The sequence below is a fragment of the Pezoporus occidentalis genome, unplaced genomic scaffold, assembly GCF_034315485.1.
Source record: "Pezoporus occidentalis ecotype Australia unplaced genomic scaffold, CSIRO_AGI_Poc_V1 ctg3, whole genome shotgun sequence".
Taxonomy (NCBI): Eukaryota; Metazoa; Chordata; class Aves; order Psittaciformes; family Psittacidae; genus Pezoporus; species Pezoporus occidentalis.
In genome coordinates this window covers 3,306,410-3,324,751 of record NW_026914940.1, presented here as the reverse complement: position 1 = coordinate 3,324,751, position 18,342 = coordinate 3,306,410, and the positions used below count along the sequence as shown (strand labels likewise).

The following is an 18,342-nucleotide window of genomic DNA, read 5'->3' as shown; positions in this document are numbered from 1 at the left end:
TCCATCCCTGTCAGTGCTCAAGGCCAGGCTGGACAGAGCCTTGGGTGACATGGTTTAGTGTGAGGCATCCCTGCTCATGGCAGGAGGATTAGATCTGGATGAGCTTAAGGTCCTTTCCAACCCAAACCAGTCTGTGATTCTAAGAGCAGACCATGTTAATCTAAGACATCTTCTCTCACAGAGTTAAAGCACTGAACTCCCTTTCCCTCTGTGAAACACAGGAAGAGTGGGGTGACAGCAGTGCAGAAGAGGGTGTACAAGCTGTCAAAGTTGTACTTCCCTGGAAGTCAGGGAGGTTTGGCTGTTCCTCTGTACTCTTTCTATATCCATTACAACACACCACTGAGTATGTATGAGTACATGACGATCCTGCCAAAGTGAGTAACTTCAAGACAAGGGAAAACTAAGTGTACAAAATCCCATGTAAATGCAGCCAGTGAGAGAATCACTGCTGAAAAACAAAGTTTGACTTTTCAGATAGCAAATAATACACTTCAGGAAGCAAAGGAGAAAGTTTGGCTCACACGAATGACAACATCAATTATCTTTTCATCAAATGACTATCTCATCTTTAAGCTACTTTAAGCCTACACAGCTAACTGAAACAATACACAATCTTTCTCTTCCTTAGGAAAATACACTGGCCACAACAGCAACACACAGGAAAAAATTAACACTGTTTTTTGTAGGTTGTAATGTTGCCAAATCCAATTCAAATCTAAGGGAAAATTCTCAGGCAAAACCAAAGAGAGCTGAAGCTGTACATTAAGTTCTCATTTCCACTTCTATGTGTGGCAGCTTACAATGAATTTCAACACAATCTGCTGTCTAAAATTAAGGCAAAGAAACTGGGCAGCTCTGTGATACCTGCAGAGCTGGCACAGTAAGAGCAGGTTCGGAACCATTCCCGAAAGAATACAAGAAAGCTTTCTAACAGAAGAAAGACAGACCCTTGACAGGCACACAGGAGTTCTTGCTGCTACTGGTGTGTAAGCTAAGAGGATGCTGGTGAAGTTAAATTCCGTAAGGCCACAGGATGCCATTTCTACTACCCCAAGTAAGGCATGAGCACACCCTTCATGGCACCATGTTTTAGGACTAGGGAGTCCTAAAGAGAATCAGCATCCACCCATCACATACCTTCAATATATGGGAGTTAAAAACAAGTACACATGCTGAAAAACGAGAGACTCAAAAGTTACAACAGCCTATTAACAATTCTAAAGAAGTAATTTCCAACTAAATGACAAGTGAGAAAATAACCTCAATTTCACTAGTTTGATAGAGGGCTCAAAATCATTTCTTGCGCTACAAAAAGGTTCTATTTTACATGCAAAGCTGTAACGCCCTTCACAAAGACACTCTTCTTCAGACAACTGCTGCTTCTACAATAAACCAAGACCTTGAGCAGCAGACATAAATCAAATATCCTTTCATAGGATGAAAAGAGAACCTATAGCAGCCAAATTCAGAATCTGTAACTACATGAACACCAAGCAGCGCAAGTTATAGAAGTTTAGACAAGTGTTAATCAATGCTTTAAAGTGACAGGATTTTTATTACATTCCTTTGACATTTTCTGCCTTTCTACAAAAACGTGTAACAAAACGTAGCAGTATCTAATTTCTTAATTAAAGAATATCATTTTCAGATTACTTTTCAGTGTCTTGAAGGCAAAACTAAAGCACATGTATGTAATGTTTCAGCTAATTCAACGCCAAGTCAAGAACTCAAAGAGTGTTTGGGAAAAGGGAGCAAGGAACATAGGTTTTCTAACCGCAAACCCAGTGATTCCAGGATGTCCCCTTTTGTATGAAATAAGCTCTTACTCCCAGTGTAACAACAGCATGTTAGAACAAAGTTTCCACGCTCAGCAGCAATCTTCTGAACTTAGTCAGATACAGCCTCCTAACTTGCTTTCTACTGTGTCCAGAAAAAAGAATGAAGATGAAAATAGCAAACCCTGCGGCAAATTGAGCGATTACACTGGCAGGAGGCCACCACCACAGGCACCCTCACAGCGGGGCTGGCTGCTGTGTCCAGTTTGGCAACAGGAGCTGGAAGAGCAAAGTAGCTTCTATGCAGCAGCAACGTGCAGAGAAGCAAGCGGCGGCAAGATCGAAGTTGGACGAGATATGAATGGAGCATTTACACAGTGTCGAGGATGTGCTGACAGACATGTAGAGGCTGAGAACTTGTGCTTTCACGGCAGCTGGAGCTCAGTGAATGGCTGTAAATCACACTTCTTGCTCCCTCCTCTGAGCAGGATTCCAGCACACTTTGATTTTATAGGTATCAGATTCACATATGGAAGGGAACTTGCACTGGCAGCTCACAGGCACACGTAGCCTTATACAAGGGCACTAAGCATACTGTTTCCAGACTGGTTCACAATACAGGCCAGCTCCCTTAAAATACACTACTCAAATTTGGTGGAACAGGAAGCTGTCTGGACTGCTAGAAGCCACTGAGCTAAGGCTGTCTATGGATGATTTCACAGGAAGGAAACAGAAAGCCTCATGATGTAGAGAACAACTTGCAGCTCATACCCCAGAACAGGCACCGTCACTGCCCAGCTCTGCGCAGGGGGAAAGGGCTGAGCCACAGAGATAAACTAGGAAGTAAACAAGACGGAAGATGAGCTTGGCTGGAGGGAAGAGAATAATACCAGGAGGCTGAGACACACACCACTAACATGCAGTAATATAGGATTCCGTGTCAGTATAGTGGTTGTTCTATCAAGAGCCCGAGGTTAAGAGAGTTGTTCCAGTAAGAGGAAAATACCCTTACACATTGAACACGGGCCCCCAATGGTAAACAGCAGCAACCAACGCTGGTGGGTGTGTAAGATCATTCCAAGTGAAAGGGACAGTGGCAGGGTCAGGTACAGAGCAAATAAAAGCAGATAAAGAGACTCCCACACATCAACCCACTCTCAGCACATGCACTGGTGATATTTTCAGTTATTTGCCTCCTTATGCACAGTTTCAACACAGATGTACCGACAGGAGGGGAACATCACAGCCTCAGCAACAACAGCATAATCTGAGCACTGTGAGTACCTGCAAACTCAAAGTATACCTGTACCTGAGCAAGAAAGCCTGGCTCTAGAAGCCACCAAATGATTACATCGATAGTGATACCCACTTATTAGTGCTGAAATGTGCACATGATGTTACACACGAGAGGAAAGTCGCGAACATTGTTCTGGATACAGAGCTGCACAGACCTATCTTCCTGGTGTGTCTAAAGTCTTCGGGCACTGTAGAAAGAAAAGGAGGAAAGGAAAAACCAGAGGAGCTGCACTCTAAGAAGAAAGCAATAATCCTGATTGTCTGTCTCGATTCTTCAATCGGAGAAGAAGCCAACACCTAAGATCTTAAGATAGGAATGCCCTTACAGTAGGAACATTTGTAACAAGCAGTAAAAGACATCTCAGTTACAGGTCCTGCATTTCACTACACTATTCTTTGATAGATTACCCCGCTAAGGTGAAAGATTTCACGCAAAACTGTTGAGAACAGTAATATAAAACAAAGTTCCACTTCGTTTGAAACTTTTCGAGAAGAAAACTAGGTATCAGTCACCCAAACATCATAGATCCTGCACAGGAATTCTCACCACAGTAACAGCCTAACACCGAATGGAACAAACACCTCACAAACTCTACAGTCTCCCTAAATAATGTTAGATGTCCCTGAATGAGTTGGTAACCTTTCTTCTTGTCCTCTGCTCACAGATTTCAGTACCCGACAGAGCCTGAAGACATCTAAGGAAGCTCATAACCTCTTCCAACCCTACCCGCCATCTGGATTACGGCTTTACCTCCACCTAAACGCGGTTTACCTACACCTAACCACCACACACGGGCACAGCGCACTCGCTGGCGAACACAGCCACAGCGGCCTGAACTTGTGCGCGCCCTGAGACGCCTATCGCAGGCTGTCCCCGGAGGATGCCGCCGCTACGAGGATGTGCGAGGGAGGAAATGGAGACCCCGGTCCGCTCCGCGCTGCCAGCAGGAGGCTGAGCTGGCAGAACAGCGAGCGCTGGCCTGGGGCAGGCAGCACGTAGCGCACAGCCGAGGGGACACCCCGGGGACGGACCATGCGGGCCGGGGCGGGGGGGATCTCCGCCGTCTCCTGCCGGCCCAGCAGCGGCTCCCAGAGCCCCGTGAGGGAACCCCCCGGCGGGCAAAGGGCGCAGCCCCCCCCCGCCTCGGCCCCCTCACAGCCCCACTCGCCCTCAGGCCGGGGCCAGCCTCCCGCCGCGGCAGAGGGAGGGGAGAGGAGGGCAGGGGAAGGCGACCCTCCCCTAAAAGGGGCCTCCGGACACGCAGGCTCCGCTCACCGCCCTCCCGAGGCGGCGGCGGTGGCCTGACCCCTCCTTCCCCGGCGAGCGCGGCCGGCCGCGGCCTCAGCCAGGCCCGAGCACGGGGAGGGGACAAGGGGGGGGATCTCTAAGGGTCCTTCTCCCCCCACACCGCCGGCCCTCGGCGCCTCGCTCGCTGGAGGGAAGGGGACAGAGGGGCAGAGGTGGCCGCTGAGGGGGCTCACGCCCGCGCTGACAGACGCCTCGTGCGCCAAGGGTCCCCGCTCCTCACACCACACACAAACGGCCGCCGAGCGCAAACCCCGCCGCCTCTCGAAAGGGAAGGAGCAAAGCGCTCGGGGAGAAGGGGGGGAAGCCCCGAGGAGGGAAGGGAAAGCGGCCGAAGCCTCACCGGGTCCGGCGGAGGTGGCTCCCGGGTACATGTCTCCGTGTGCGGCGGCGGAGGCGGCGCCTCTCTCCAGGTCCCTACCGCGGCGGCAGCTCGAGGGGAGGGAAAAGGGGGGCGAAGGAGGCGAGCCCGAGCCCCGGCTGCGCTGTCGGGGGAAGGGGGAGGAGAAGAAGGAAGGGGAGGGAAAGGGGAGGAAAAGAAAAGGGGAAAGGAGGGAAAAACAAAAAGAGCGAGCAGCGGGAGCAGGGCCGGCCCGGCGCCGCAGAACCAGGTTACTCGGCGGCACTGAGGAGCGGGCGCTGGTGGGTGGGGACAAGGGAGGAGCCGCGGGGTCACGGGGCAGGGGCGCTCCGCCCGCCGCCGGCTTCACCGCCCTCCTGCCCGCGGGCCCCGCGCCGGCGGGAAGCGGAGCGGGCGGCGCGGCGAGGGGGCCCTGGCCTGCGGTCCGCCTGCGCCTGCCGCCCGGCAGCGGTTCCACGGCCTGGATACGGCCCCAGCACTCGGGCACGTTGGGGTTTGCTCCTGCAGCGCGCCAGTGTGGATAACCAGACACCGGCCATGTGTAGCAGGAGCCTTTGTAGGCCCTGGAGTCACCCACCAGAGGGAACCATGGCTTCTTTTAACCAAGCCTCTGCCTTGGGCAGGTGCAACATCAAACTAAAAGTGTATGTTGCAGCCAGACTGCCACAGAAACCTTGCGAAACCACCGTGTGCCTCTAGCTCTCGCTACCTCTCCTTTAAGGCAGTTTGCCTAGCTATGCCTGCTTAAAAAGGATGCTGGAATGGGATCAGTTTTCCATGTACTGCTTGATCTTCAATGCCCTGTTTACTTGAGAATTAGATTTGGTTGTTTCATTTTGGATAGGGCCCTGGCTGACACGGTCTAGTGGGGGGTGTCCCTGCCCATGGCAGGGGGTTGGAACTGGGTGAGCTTTAAGGTACCATCCAACCCAAAGCATTCTATGCGTTCTCTTATTTCACCCTATGAGAAAAAAGCAACACTGCTGTGAAAACCTCGGATCAGTCACCGTGAGGATCTCACACCTCTACACCACATCCACTTTTCATTGTATCTATGAAACCCAGCTGTGGTGTGGTACCTTGCTGTTGTACAACCAGATAATCTCTGTCTGTATGTATATACAGGGTATACCAACTAGCCATAATGCTAAAGAGGTATTGATCAGTATGATGCACTGAGACACGGGAGATGTCAGAGGATGATTCCTGTGGGAACTGTCATCCTTTTATAATCTCCTCATTGGCACCTCTTCCTTTCAGGAGGAGAAATAGGAAAACAAAATCAAACCTGCTAAGGAGGCAAAGAGCAAGCTAATGATGGTCGCTTCCACCAGAAGGTATTACCTACACGATTACAGGACAGCAGCTATGATCCAAACTTCCATTCACCTGCTCCATTTGGATGTGGAAGCCTTTAGAAACAAGTAACACAGTTCTCTTATCCCAGAACAGTCAAACCCCCTCAAAGTCAACTAAATTCCTTCAGTAAATGTTATCTGCCAAAGGCTGAGGCAAACATGGCTTGTATAGTTCATTGATCAATTAATATCCTCCATCAGTTCATATTTAGAATCACAGAATCATAGAATCGTTAGGGTTGGAAAGGACCTTAAGATCATTCAGTTCCAACCCCCCTGCCATGGCCAGGGACACCTCACACCAAACCATGTCACCCAAGGCTCTGTCCAGCCTGGCCTTGAACACCACCAGGGATGGAGCATTCACAACTTCCCTGGGCAACCCATCCCAGTGCCTCACCACCCTTAAAGAACTTCTTCCTTATATCCAATCTAAACTTCCCCTGTTTCAGTTTTAACCCATTACCCCTTGTCCTGTCACTACAGTCCCTAATGAAGAGTCCCTCCTCAGCATCCTTATAAGCCCTCTTCAGATACTGGAAGCTGCTCTGAGGTCTCCACGCAGCCTTCTCTTCTCCAGGCTGAACAGCCCCAACTTCCTCAGCCTGGCTCCATACAGGAGGTGCTCCAGCCCCTGATCATCCTCGTGGCCTCCTCTGGACTTGTTCCAACAGTTCCATGTCCTTTTTATGTTGAGGACACCAGAACTGCACACAATACTCCAGGTGAGGTCTCACAAGAGCAGAGCAGAGGGGCAGGATCACCTCCCTGGACCTGCTGGTCACGCTCCTTTTGATGCAGCCCAGGATACGGTTGGCTTTCTGGGCTGCGAGCGCACACTGAAGCCGGCTCATGTTCATTTTCTCACTGACCAACACCCCCAAGTCCTTCTCCACAGGGCTGCTCTGAATCTCTTCTCTGCCCAACCTGTAGCTGCACCTGGGATTGCTCCGACCCAGGTGTAGGAGGGATTTGAAGGGATATAGAGGCATCTCCCTGTTTCAGTTACATCAGTTTATGTTTACTCTTCCCTTTGGCTCACACTTGTAGATGTTCAAGGGTTGCTATTAACAGCTCAGCTTTCACTTCAAGTGAGTTGTTCCTGAAACCATTGTCACCACTAGAGTTTCCACTGGAGTGATTTTGGATTTGTCTGCATTCCAAGCTCCTCAAGTTGCTGGAAAGTAAAGACTTACCAGTAACTATAAACAAATAAAGGACCAAATCATGGGTCAGCTTCAGTTCTAGAGTAAAGCCAAGCAGCTCTAGCAAAATTAGAAGCAAGGGAGCTGGCAATGGGATTGCTGTTTCCCTTGCTCTGAGGAGTTGGGCAACATTTTTGCTCAACCACCAACAGTTTCTGGTCTGTGCTCTGTAACTTACTGGAGGCTGAAAATGGGGGTGGAGAAATCCCCCCAAAAAAGCCAGAAGAGAGTTATCTGAGGGAAATTTGGCCTTTCTGCTATATTAGATATTAGTAAATGCTGAGGTGACAGGAAACCACGCAGTCCCTGAGTCAACATCTGTTTTTTTTATATTACATTTAAATCAATCTTCTGATCTGATTAGGAAGATAACTCCCTCTAACATTCTGCATACTGTCCTGCCTGTTAGAGCCTGTACAAGAGAGAATGAATACACACTGTAGGGTTCTAGACAAATCCGCTTGACTACTTTGGTTACTGACTGGCAGCACTGAGCTAACCTCCATCAGATTGTGTTTGGAGGCGTGTGGAATGAGCTTAACACAGCCTTCCAGGGAAATGCCCATCTCTGACAAACCCCAAATTGTCCCACTGTGGGACATATAAACACAAATAATTCTGTCTCACCTTAGAATCACAGAATGGTTTGAGTTGGAAAGGACCTTAAGATCATCCAGTTTCAACCCCCTGCCATGGCAGGGACACCTCACACTAAACCATGTCACCCAAGGCTCTGTCCAATCTGGCCTTGAACACCACCAGGGATGGAGTATTCACAATTTCCCTGGGCAACCCATTCCAGTGCCTCACCACCCTTACAGTAAAGAACTTCTTCCTTATATCCAATATAAATTTCCCCTGTTTAAGTTTTAACCCGTTACCCCTTGTCCTATCACTACAATCTCTAATGAACAGTCCCTCCCCCAGCGTCCCTATAGGCCCCCTTCAGGTACTGGAAGGCTGCTATGAGGTCTCCATGCAGCCTTCTCTTCTCCAGGCTGAACAGCCCCAACTTCCTCAGCCTGTCTTCATACAGGAGGTGCTCCAGTCCCTGATCATCCTCGTGGCCTCCTCTGGACTTGTTCAACAGTTCCATGTCCTTTTTATGTTGAGGACACCAGAACTGCACCCGATACTCCAGGTGAGGTCTCACGAGAGCAGAGTACACAGGCAGGGTCGACCTTTTTATATCATTCTTGTGAAATCCTGTCCTGAAAGCAGGAATCAGTGAAGCTCACGTGCTGAAGGGATGCACCCACATAGAACTTCATCTGACACCTGACTTAGTTGCAGCAGAAAAGAAGTGAATGATGGTACTCTGCTATCAGTTTGACAATAACAAGCTAACAAGCAACAGAAGATAGGTGAAATATCGGGAGAGGTCTCCCAAAACCCTGAATGCATATCCCCCATTTCATTCAGGCTCCACAGGATACTCTGCAATTGATTACAGAAACACTCTGCAAAAACAGAGATCCCAAACCCAGCAATTAATACCTGGAACATCCTAGAGTGCAATGCACTTGCATTGATTTAAATCTGATTTTTGTGGATTTAGAACTTCATAAGGGAAAGGGCTTATGATGGTTTATACGGGACTGCAGACATGTACAATCAGTTAAATACTGGGTTATTTAAGCCAGTTTTCTCCTGTAGAAGTCCTGCTGTGCTTCCAGGCTTTTTTCATGCTACTATACACTTCTAGCAGCATTTCTGTGTTACTGGGGAGAGTTCCAGCTCTCCTCCACCTCCCATCACACACTCACTTTGGGCCATGTCACTTGCTTTATTTCTAATGCTTTCTGTCACCGACAGTAGTAGTTTTGGAGCACAGTGAAACCTGATTATGTCTTAGTGGGCAATTCCACCCAAAAATGACCTCAGTTCTTGAAAAGGTTTGGGTTGTAAGAGCGGTTTGAAAGCTCTGTAAGAGCATTCTTTTATACATGCTATTTATATGTGATACTAACAATTATAGAGTGGGATAAGAACAACTGCTTAAACATTTAAATCAGGTTTCTTTAAAGGAAAAAAGAAAGAAGTGACTGTTGGACACAATACCCATCAGAAGTGCTGGATTTCAAGCCGATATTTCCCAGAACTGATATCTCTCAAAGAATGAATTACCAGTTTTGGAAAAACAGAGCATTTTCTAACCATTTTGGAAGAAAAGTTTAGTACTTAGGACCAGCTTTTAAAATAAGGTATACCAGCAATGGCAATCTGGGGTAAATATTTTATCTACAAATAGGCTAGTGACAAATGATACGTCTTTTCATGAGAAGAGATACATTGATCTAAGGATCCTTCCCTTTGTAAACTAAATCAATCCCCCTAGTTTATAAATGGCTTTTAGTCATTGATAACAATGGTACAGTGGCAAAAAAATTGTACTCAGAGCAGAAAGAGCTATGTTTTATTCTTAACTCAGAGGGGATTTAAGCTCACACTTCCCAGCTCTCAACTGGCCTGGCTTTTATGATGTTATCCCAGAGTGCCTGCATTAGACTTCTCACATATTCCATGTTCTGCTTTGCATATAAAATCAGAGCAGAAGTGAAGCAGACCGCCACTCTGTAATCTGATGTGTTCACATGGTTACAAAGACGTTGAGGGTCCTGGTGCCCTCCTCATGGACCGTTCATTATTTTACACTTACTGATTAAATCCAAATTAATGCCTGGCAGAGGGACCAAAACCTGATTTTTTTTGTCCTTTTAGTGCTGTGATTACTAAGTTACAAAGCTACATTTGATTCCTTTTGCCAAATCAATTGCAATATTTATTTATAACACCCCCCCCCCCCCCCAAAGTATTTCTTTTATTACATTGTTAACTTCACTCCAGAAAGAAGTTTTCTGAGTGATCAGGACCAACGATCCGAACGCTATGAAAAAGATACAGCACCACCTATTGGGGATATGTTATGTACGCTGATTATTACAGTTTTAAGTAGTAACAGAGTTTTGCTCTTTGTTGTAATAATAAAATCACAGACTCCACGAAGTTGGAGAAGACCTTTAAGATCATCAGGGCCAAACTTTACCCCAGCACTCCCAAGGCCACCACTAAACCATGACACTGAGGGTCTTATATACATGGTTTTTGAACACTTCCATGGATGGTGATTCCACCACTGCCCTGGGCGGCCTGTTCCCATGCCTGAGCACCCTCTCAGTGAAGAAATTGTTCTTAATCTCCAATCTAAACCTCCCCTGGTGCAGCTTGAGGCTCTTGTCCTATTGCTTGTCACCTGGGAGAAGAGACTGACCCCACCTCTCTCCATCCTCCTGTCAGGCAGTTGTAGGGAGCTATCAGGTCCCCCCTGAGCCTTCTCTTCTCCAGACTGAACTCCCCAGGTCCCTCAGCCGTTCCTCATCACACTTGTGCTCCAGGCCCTGCACCAGCTCCATTGTCCTCTGGCCCCACTCCAGCACCTCAATGTCTCTCTTGTAGTGAGGGGCCCAGAACTGAATACAAGATTCAAGGTGTAGCCTCACCAGTGCCCAGTGCAGGAGGATGATCACTGCCCTGGACCTGCTGGACACACCACTGCTGATACAGGCCAGGATACCATTAGCCTTCTTGGCTGCCTGGGCACAAGCTGCTCGTGTTCAGGCAGCAACACCCCCAGGTCCTTTTCCACCAAGCAGCTTTCCAGTCCCTCTTCCCCAAGCCTGGAGCATTCCATGTGGTTGGTTGCACCCCAAGTGCAGGACCCTTCACTTCGTGTTGTTGAACCTCATTCCATTTGCCACAGCCCATTGATCCAGCCTGTCCAGAACCTTCCTACCCCCTACCCTGTTGATGATGATCAACGACCTGAAGTTCCTTAGAATGTGGCTGCTAAAAGCAGGAGATACGGGCTTGTATAGAAATTTGGATCCCAGTGCCAATGAAATATAGACCATTTGAACAGTTTAAACAAGAAAAGAAAGTGCAACCTTGAGAGCTAAGAAAGGAAGAATCACCTTAGGAAGGTTAAAAAGCACTAACAAAACAGTTAAATCAAAGGCAGGGAAAGAGAATGAAAGTATCAACTGGTGAACACCTCTTGAGTTTGACCATTGTGATGACTACCAATGATCTCAGCAATGTTGTAACTCTAAGACATCAGCTCTGTAGGATGATATACTCACAGCTCATTTAGGATGAAGTGTTAAGGGCTGATTGCTTTGCATATGTAGCGCTAATGACTGATAATGTGCAAGAGTGTGACAATGACTGAGAGAACTGATTATTAGTATGGAGTGCTTTCCTAATGAATATTAATGAATAGTAAAATTTTGCTTTACATTTTGAAACTGGCACTCCCACCACAGCAAGCTCCAATTCTTTAAATGGAGCATATATACACACACATAATCCCTCCCCACTTACATACATACCACTGTAACAGTGCTTTGAAACAAGTTCATCTGCACATTGCTGATGTTTTCCTCTCTTGGCTGTTAAGTAATGCACAGGCACATACAGCAAGTCTCTGCCACAACCCCTGACCATCCTCTAAATGTAAAATACCCCCTTTAGGGATGTTTCATACCCAAGTTACTTGTTTTGTTTATCACAAACACTCCTGTGCTATTGTATAACACCTTGGTAGCAACAGAATTGTGTTGTCATCCTAAACCAGAACTGTGATTTTCCCGGATCCAGTGCCTGGAACTCATCACCCTGGAAATAACTCACTACTCTGGAACTGTAGAATACATAGAAGCATTTTTAGGGTTCTTTTTAAGCCCCCATCTATTTGCTATAGATTCCCCAAATAGAGACTGTTCTGCTGCAAAAGGATAGTGACATGTTTAATACAAAGTACAGTTACAGGATCAGAGGTGAAAAGCACGCACCACTGCAAACATCTAGACCTTAAGCCTTGGTCTGCCTTGGAATTGAGCTTTGTCAATCAGCAATCCTGACTGGATACGGGACAGTAGGATTCAAAAAGCTTTGGGAAGCAGCAAAATTGGTTTAATTTTTAGTTTTCTTACTACATAGTGATTTGGTTTCATCATAATTTATTGTGAGCCCCTAGAGAGCAGCCTTATCAGTGTCACTCAATAGATGCGGCAAGACAGCCATGAAACAAGGATGTAGGCAAATCTCATTTAATGAATGTCTTTACTAACCAAAGCCTAAGCTTATATGAATGTCACATTTAAATGGTAGGGCTTCATACTTCATATTTTAACAGTGCATCAGTATTTTAAACCATTTTTAGCTTAAGGACTGTTCTATCAGAACTGTTACCAGTGTTCTTCCTCACTCTGTTAGAGCCTATGCAAGTTTCCATTCCTACTTTCACCACTAAAGCAGAGTATGAAAAGCTGGCCCCCAGCATTCACCTTTCTTCAGAGCCACAAGCAAAACGACTGCTTGTGTACTGTCCCCAAATGTGTTCATTTCACCACAACAGAAGCTCTGGTTTCTGCTTCCTGATAGCTGCAATGTAGTTATATACTATATATGACCTTCTTTCACAAGCAAATTATGACTGGTCTCTATTAAGCCTCCAGTTTTGTTGTTTGCTTGCACACCACCACTGCTGACCTCCCAGGCTACCTTTATTGGGAAGTTCATTCGATTGAAAAGGCATCTTCTCTTTCCATGTTGCTAGCTTTCAGCCAGGTCACCCCATGGACCTATTGGCACAGCTCGGAGTTCTTTAGCAAGAGAGGCTGTGGCAACACTGGAGTGAGGGACAGACAAGACAGGCTCCTGCATGTCACTTGTGAAATCCCATCCTCAAGCACCTAACAATGACAGAGGCTCCACCATATTACATCCTAACGGAATGATGCATTTATTTGCTACTTTAAGTAACTAAAAATGTACACATTTGCCCTGTGCCTTGTATAAAACATTTAAGTAAATGCTTAAATTCAGAGCTGGTGACCCCACTAATAGGGTTAAGCACCCACAAGTTAAGTGCTGCAGCACACTGCATTTATCGTCTACAGCAGTAAGCAGAGTCATAGAATCATAGAATCATAGAATCGTTAGGGTTGGAAAGGACCTGAAGATCATCAAGTTCCAACCCCCCTGCCATGGCCAGGGACACCTTATGCTAAATCATATCACCCAAGGCTCTGTCCAACCTGGCCTTGAACACTGCCAGCAATGGAGCATTCACAACTGCCCTGGGCAACCCATTCCAGTGCCTCACCACTCTAACAGGAAAGAATTTCCTCCTTATATCCAGTCTAAACTTCCCCTGTTTAAGTTTTAACCCGTTACCCCTTGTCCTGTCACTACAGTCCCTAATGAAGAGTCCCTCCCCAGCATCCCTATAGGCCCCCTTCAGACACTGGAAGGCTGCTCTGAGGTCTCCACGCAGCCTTCTCTTCTCCAGGCTGAACAGCCCCAACTTTCTCAGCCTGTCTTCATACAGGAGGTGCTCCAGCCCCTGATCATCCTCGTGGCCTCCTCTGGACTTGTTCCAACAGTTCCATGTCCTTTTTATGCTGAGGACACCAGAACTGCACACAATACTCCAGGTGAGGTCTCACAAGAGCAGAGTAGAGGGGCAGGAGCACCTCCCTGGACCTGCTGGTCACGCTCCTTTTGACGCAGCCCAGGATACAGTTGACTTTCTGGACTGCAAGCACACACTGAAGCTGGCTCATGTTCATTTTCTCATCAACCAACATCTTCATTCAGTGAAACTTCAAGTTGTTTCTGATTGCAAGGAAGGGATGGATACAAGAGGTCAAGTCCCTTTTGCCTACCTCAGTTTTTACTTGTAATGGTCTAATAAATCCTCAGATTTTACTGAAGGAGCAGAACAGGAGCAGGCTGTTGTACACACTGTGCTGGTAATGGCAAATTGGCATTTGAGAATTCTGAGCTTTCAGGCTTTTTGCAAATTCTTCACTAATTTTACTCCAGCTTATTCTTCAAAGTTTGAATTATTTATCATAAAGAATGGTTTGGGTTGGAGGTCATGCAGTCCAGTCCCCCCTGCAATGAGCAGGGACATCTTCAACTAGATCCCATTGCCTAGAGCCCCATCTAACCTGACCTTGGATGTTTCCAGGGACCATCTCTCTGGGTAACCTGTTCCAGTGTTTCACCGCACTCATCATAAAATCTGTTTTCCTTGTACCTAGTGTGAATCTCCCCCCTTTTAGTTTAAAGCCATCACCCCTTGTCCTATCACAACCAGCCCTGCTAAAAAGTCTGTGCCCATCTTTCTTAAAACTCCTTTAAATATTGAAAGGCCAAAATAAGGCCTCCTGACCCTATTCTCACACAGCCACGCAGCATCCCCATACTCATCCCAGGATAGCTGTCCCTGCTTCCATTGCCTGTGCATTTCCTTCTTGCCCTTTGGTTTAACTAGCAGGTCTTGACTCAACCGTGCTGGTCTCTTGCCTTCCTTCCTTAATTACTTATACATGGGGATCAAGAGCTCTTATGCTCTATGGAAAATGTCCTTAAGGATCTGCCAGCTCTGTTCTGCTCCCTTGTCCATGCTGGCAGCTTCCCAGGGGATCCTACTGACTAACTCCTTGAACAGTGGGAAGTTTACATTCCTAAAATTCAGGGTCCTGACATTACTCTTCATCTGACCCACATCCCTCAGGACTGTGAGCTCCACCACTGCATGATCACTGCAGCCCAGGCTGCCTCCAATCCTGACGTTTCCGATGGGCTCACTTGCATTGGTGGCCAACAGGTCCAGTAACACATCCCTCCTGGTAGGGCTATTACCTGGCTTAAGAAGTTATCCTCAATGCACTCCAGGATTGCCTACAGCTCACCATGGTACTTCTCCAGCAGACACTGGGGTGGCTGAAGTCCCCCAGCAGGATGAGAGCTTGCGAGCGTGATGCTTCCTGTAGCTGGAATAAGGCTACATCAATAGGCTGTCCTCGATCTGGCAGCCTGTAGTAAAGACCAGCTACAAGGTTCCGTTGTTGTCTCAGTATCTGTTCTTACCCCTAACTTTGCAACCTGCTCGTGTCTATTCTTGAAACAGCTTTCACAATCTATCCATTTCTTGACATTTCCCCCCCCTCCTTCCCCTCCTGTCCCTTCTGAACAGCCTGCAGCCAGCAGCAGTCACACTCCAGTCATGGGATTTGTTCCTCTGAGCTCCAGTTATGGCAACTGGGTTGTAAGCTTTCTAGCAGCACGATGGCTTCCAGTTCCTCCTTTTAGGTGCCCATGCTGGCTGCATTGGTGTAGAGGGACTTCAGCTGGGCTGTCAGCTTGTCACCTTTTTGGTGGAACAACCATCATTCATTTGAGGTGTTTCACCAGTTTCTCTCTTAGCTCCTATTACCTCAGGAGCCCCAAAACCGTGGCTGTGACACCAGCCACAGAGCCATGTATTAATAGACTGGGTCTGTCTGTGTCTTCCAGTGTCATTGCCTGCAACTGGAAGGACAGAGGAAAAATTACCAGTGCTCCAGATTCCCTTACCAACCTTCCCAAGGCCCCGAAGTCTCTTTTGATTGCCCTTGGTCTGTGCATTGCAACTTCATCGCCACCCCCACGGAAGAGCAGTAATGGGCAGCAGTCTGAGGGCCATACCAGGCTAGGAGGTTTCTTAGTGATGGCCTTAACCCAGGCCCCAGGAAAGCAGCACTTCCCTCACAGGAGGGTCTGTGGCATTTCAGACCCTCTGTTCCTCTCAGAAGAGAATCACCTACAGCTATAATCCTTCCTGATGTATCTGTCACAATACAGGGGTAAGCCTTTCTGATCTTGGCAACACCTCTAGTGTAGAGGGACCCTCATCCACATTAACAATTGACTTCCCTTCCACATCTAGAGCCTCTTACCTGTTGTACAGAGGCACCTGGGAAAGGGAAGTGGGCAAGGACAAGTTTTGCCTGCAACCCTGAGCATGGACTTGCCTCTATTCCCTCATTTCCTTTAAGCTACTGCCTTCTGCTCGGCGGGGAGAGGACACAGGACCCCCTTGACCTTGCTTGGTTTTTCCTGGTGACTGTGCCCACCTCAGGGAGGGCAGAGCATGGTTCCACAGCCAGCCTCTTTCTCAGACTCCCTGATGCTTTTTAACCTGTTTCCTCCCATAGCTCTGCCAACAGGCATAGCAGAGTGTCTTGGTGACACCTCACGCAGCTGTTCTCACTAACGCCATCAGTTACTAATGAAGGACCTGGATGGGTCCATGTTTCTGTGAGAGCTCTGGCTTGGTTGCCACTGGTGAGTGGAAACGGCTTTCTGCTGGTGGATACCCCCTACAGCCGGGGCCAGCTCCGTTGCAGCATCACCAACACTGAACAAATGCTCTTTAAGTAACTTGCCTGGAAGTGGGTTGACTGCACATGAATAGCAAATAGAGCTGTTCTGCTGGGGAAGATGTTCTGATTGAGGGAAGTGCCCACTTCTCACTCAAAACAACCATTTTCTCCTGCTCCTTTGGACAAAATGGTTTCAAAGCAAGCACCCATCTTTCTAAAGGAATGACGAACACGCCAATCCTGCCATTCACCATCTGAGTTACAACTGCACAGTCCTGACTCATTCAGCTGCATTAGACTCAGCTGATTCTGTAACCTGGACACAGCTGGAAGGAGACTTCATTTACTGGGAGAGCAACAGACAGACCACAGCTGATTCAGCCCTGCTTAGAGGTGCCTTCTCAAAGGCCTAAACACACTGTGTCCCAGGACTCTAGGCAAGCCCTGCAGCACATGAACTGTGCTCTGAATGGCATCCATCAAATGCACTTCTGTTAAGAACAGGAGATCAGAAAGCATTTATTTGACACCCTAAATAACAGCACTTGTTAAATGCTGTAAGTGGTACATAGGAATGGCTTGTTTTGGAGACTATTAACAAATATTGGCCATTCTGCACTCCGAGGTAAATGGAATTCCTTTGTATCTAGTGGCAGCTCTTAGGACACTGCCCGACATACAACATGCAGGTCTCAGCCTCTCCTGTTCACTGCATTAACATCCTGCTCCATCATCAGACTTGTGCTGTTTGCTCTGATGAGTCTTCCCTACTGCATTTTCTTTTTGTTTTCATGAAATCCCAGAATGGTTTGGGTTGGAAGGGACCTTAAAGCTCATCCAGCTCCAACCCCTGCCACAGGCAGGGACACCTTCCACTAGAGCAGCTTGCTCCAAGCCCCTGTGTCCAACCTGGCCTTGAACACTGCCAGGGATGGGGCAGCCACAGCTTCTCTGGGCACCCTGTGCCAGCGCCTCAGCACCCTCACAGGGAAGGGCTTCTGCCTAAGAGCTCATCTCAGTCTCTCCTCTGGCAGGTTAAAGCCATTCCCCTTGGCCTGTCCCTACATCCCTTGTCCCAAGCCCCTCTCCAGGTTTCCTGCAGCCCCTTCAGGCACTGGAGCTGCTCTAAGGTCTCCCCTTCAGGAGCCTTCTCTTCTCCAGGCTGACCCAGCCCAGCTCTCTCAGCCTGGCTCCAGAGCAGAGCTGCTCCAGCCCTCGCAGCATCTCCATGGCCTCCTCTGGGCTCGCTCCAACAGCTCCATGTCCCTCTTGTGCTGCTGCCCCAGAGCTGGATCAGGACTGCGGGGGGGTCTCCCCAGAGCACAGCAGAGGGGCAGGATCCCCTCCCTCAGCTGCTGCTCACGCTCTGGGGGTGCAGCCCCGCACACGGGGGGGTTCTGGGCTCAAGAGCGCACTGAAGCTGGGTCATGGGGAGCTTCTCCTCACCCAACACCCCCAGGTCCTTCTCTTCAGGGCTGCTCTCAATCCAGTCTCTGCCCAGCCTGGGCCTGTGCTGGGGATCGCTCCTACCCGGGCACAAGCAGTTCACAGCCCTCGCTCCCTCTATAAGGATGACACACCTCGAGGCTGTTTCCACTCTGAGGCGCTGAGGTAAAAGCAGACCCCTGTGAGCACACCGGTGTTTAAGGGGCGCCCTGCCTGCCTGCGCGGCAAAGGACGGGCCTGTCCCATGGGCCGGGCGGGGCAGCGGGGCCGGGGCAGCAGGGCCGGGACACGGCCGGGGCATGGCCGGGGCGGGCAGAAGCAGAGCGGGAGCCCCATGGCCGCCCAGTGCAGCCCCGCCATGGCCGCTGCAGCGCCCC

At 48.5% G+C, this 18,342-nt stretch overlaps 1 protein-coding gene and 1 long non-coding RNA gene across 2 annotated transcripts in view; both read right to left on the bottom strand.

The window, feature by feature from the left end:
• AGO2 (argonaute RISC catalytic component 2) overlaps positions 1 to 5,008 on the bottom strand; it is a 54,998-nt gene extending 49,990 nt beyond the window's left edge. The window contains exon 1 of the mRNA XM_062626942.1: positions 4,724 to 5,008. Within this exon, the coding sequence (XP_062482926.1) occupies positions 4,724 to 4,754 (31 nt within the window). The 5' untranslated portion in view covers positions 4,755 to 5,008. The remainder of the gene's footprint in view (positions 1 to 4,723) is intronic.
• A 7,297-nt stretch (positions 5,009 to 12,305) lies between these two features.
• Positions 12,306 to 17,670, bottom strand: LOC134167832 (uncharacterized). Its single transcript, XR_009966298.1, has 2 exons — positions 15,018 to 17,670; positions 12,306 to 13,057 (listed from the first exon to the last, which is right to left on the bottom strand). It is a non-coding gene; the product is annotated as an uncharacterized LOC134167832 (long non-coding RNA).
• Positions 17,671 to 18,342: the final 672 nt, after the last annotated feature.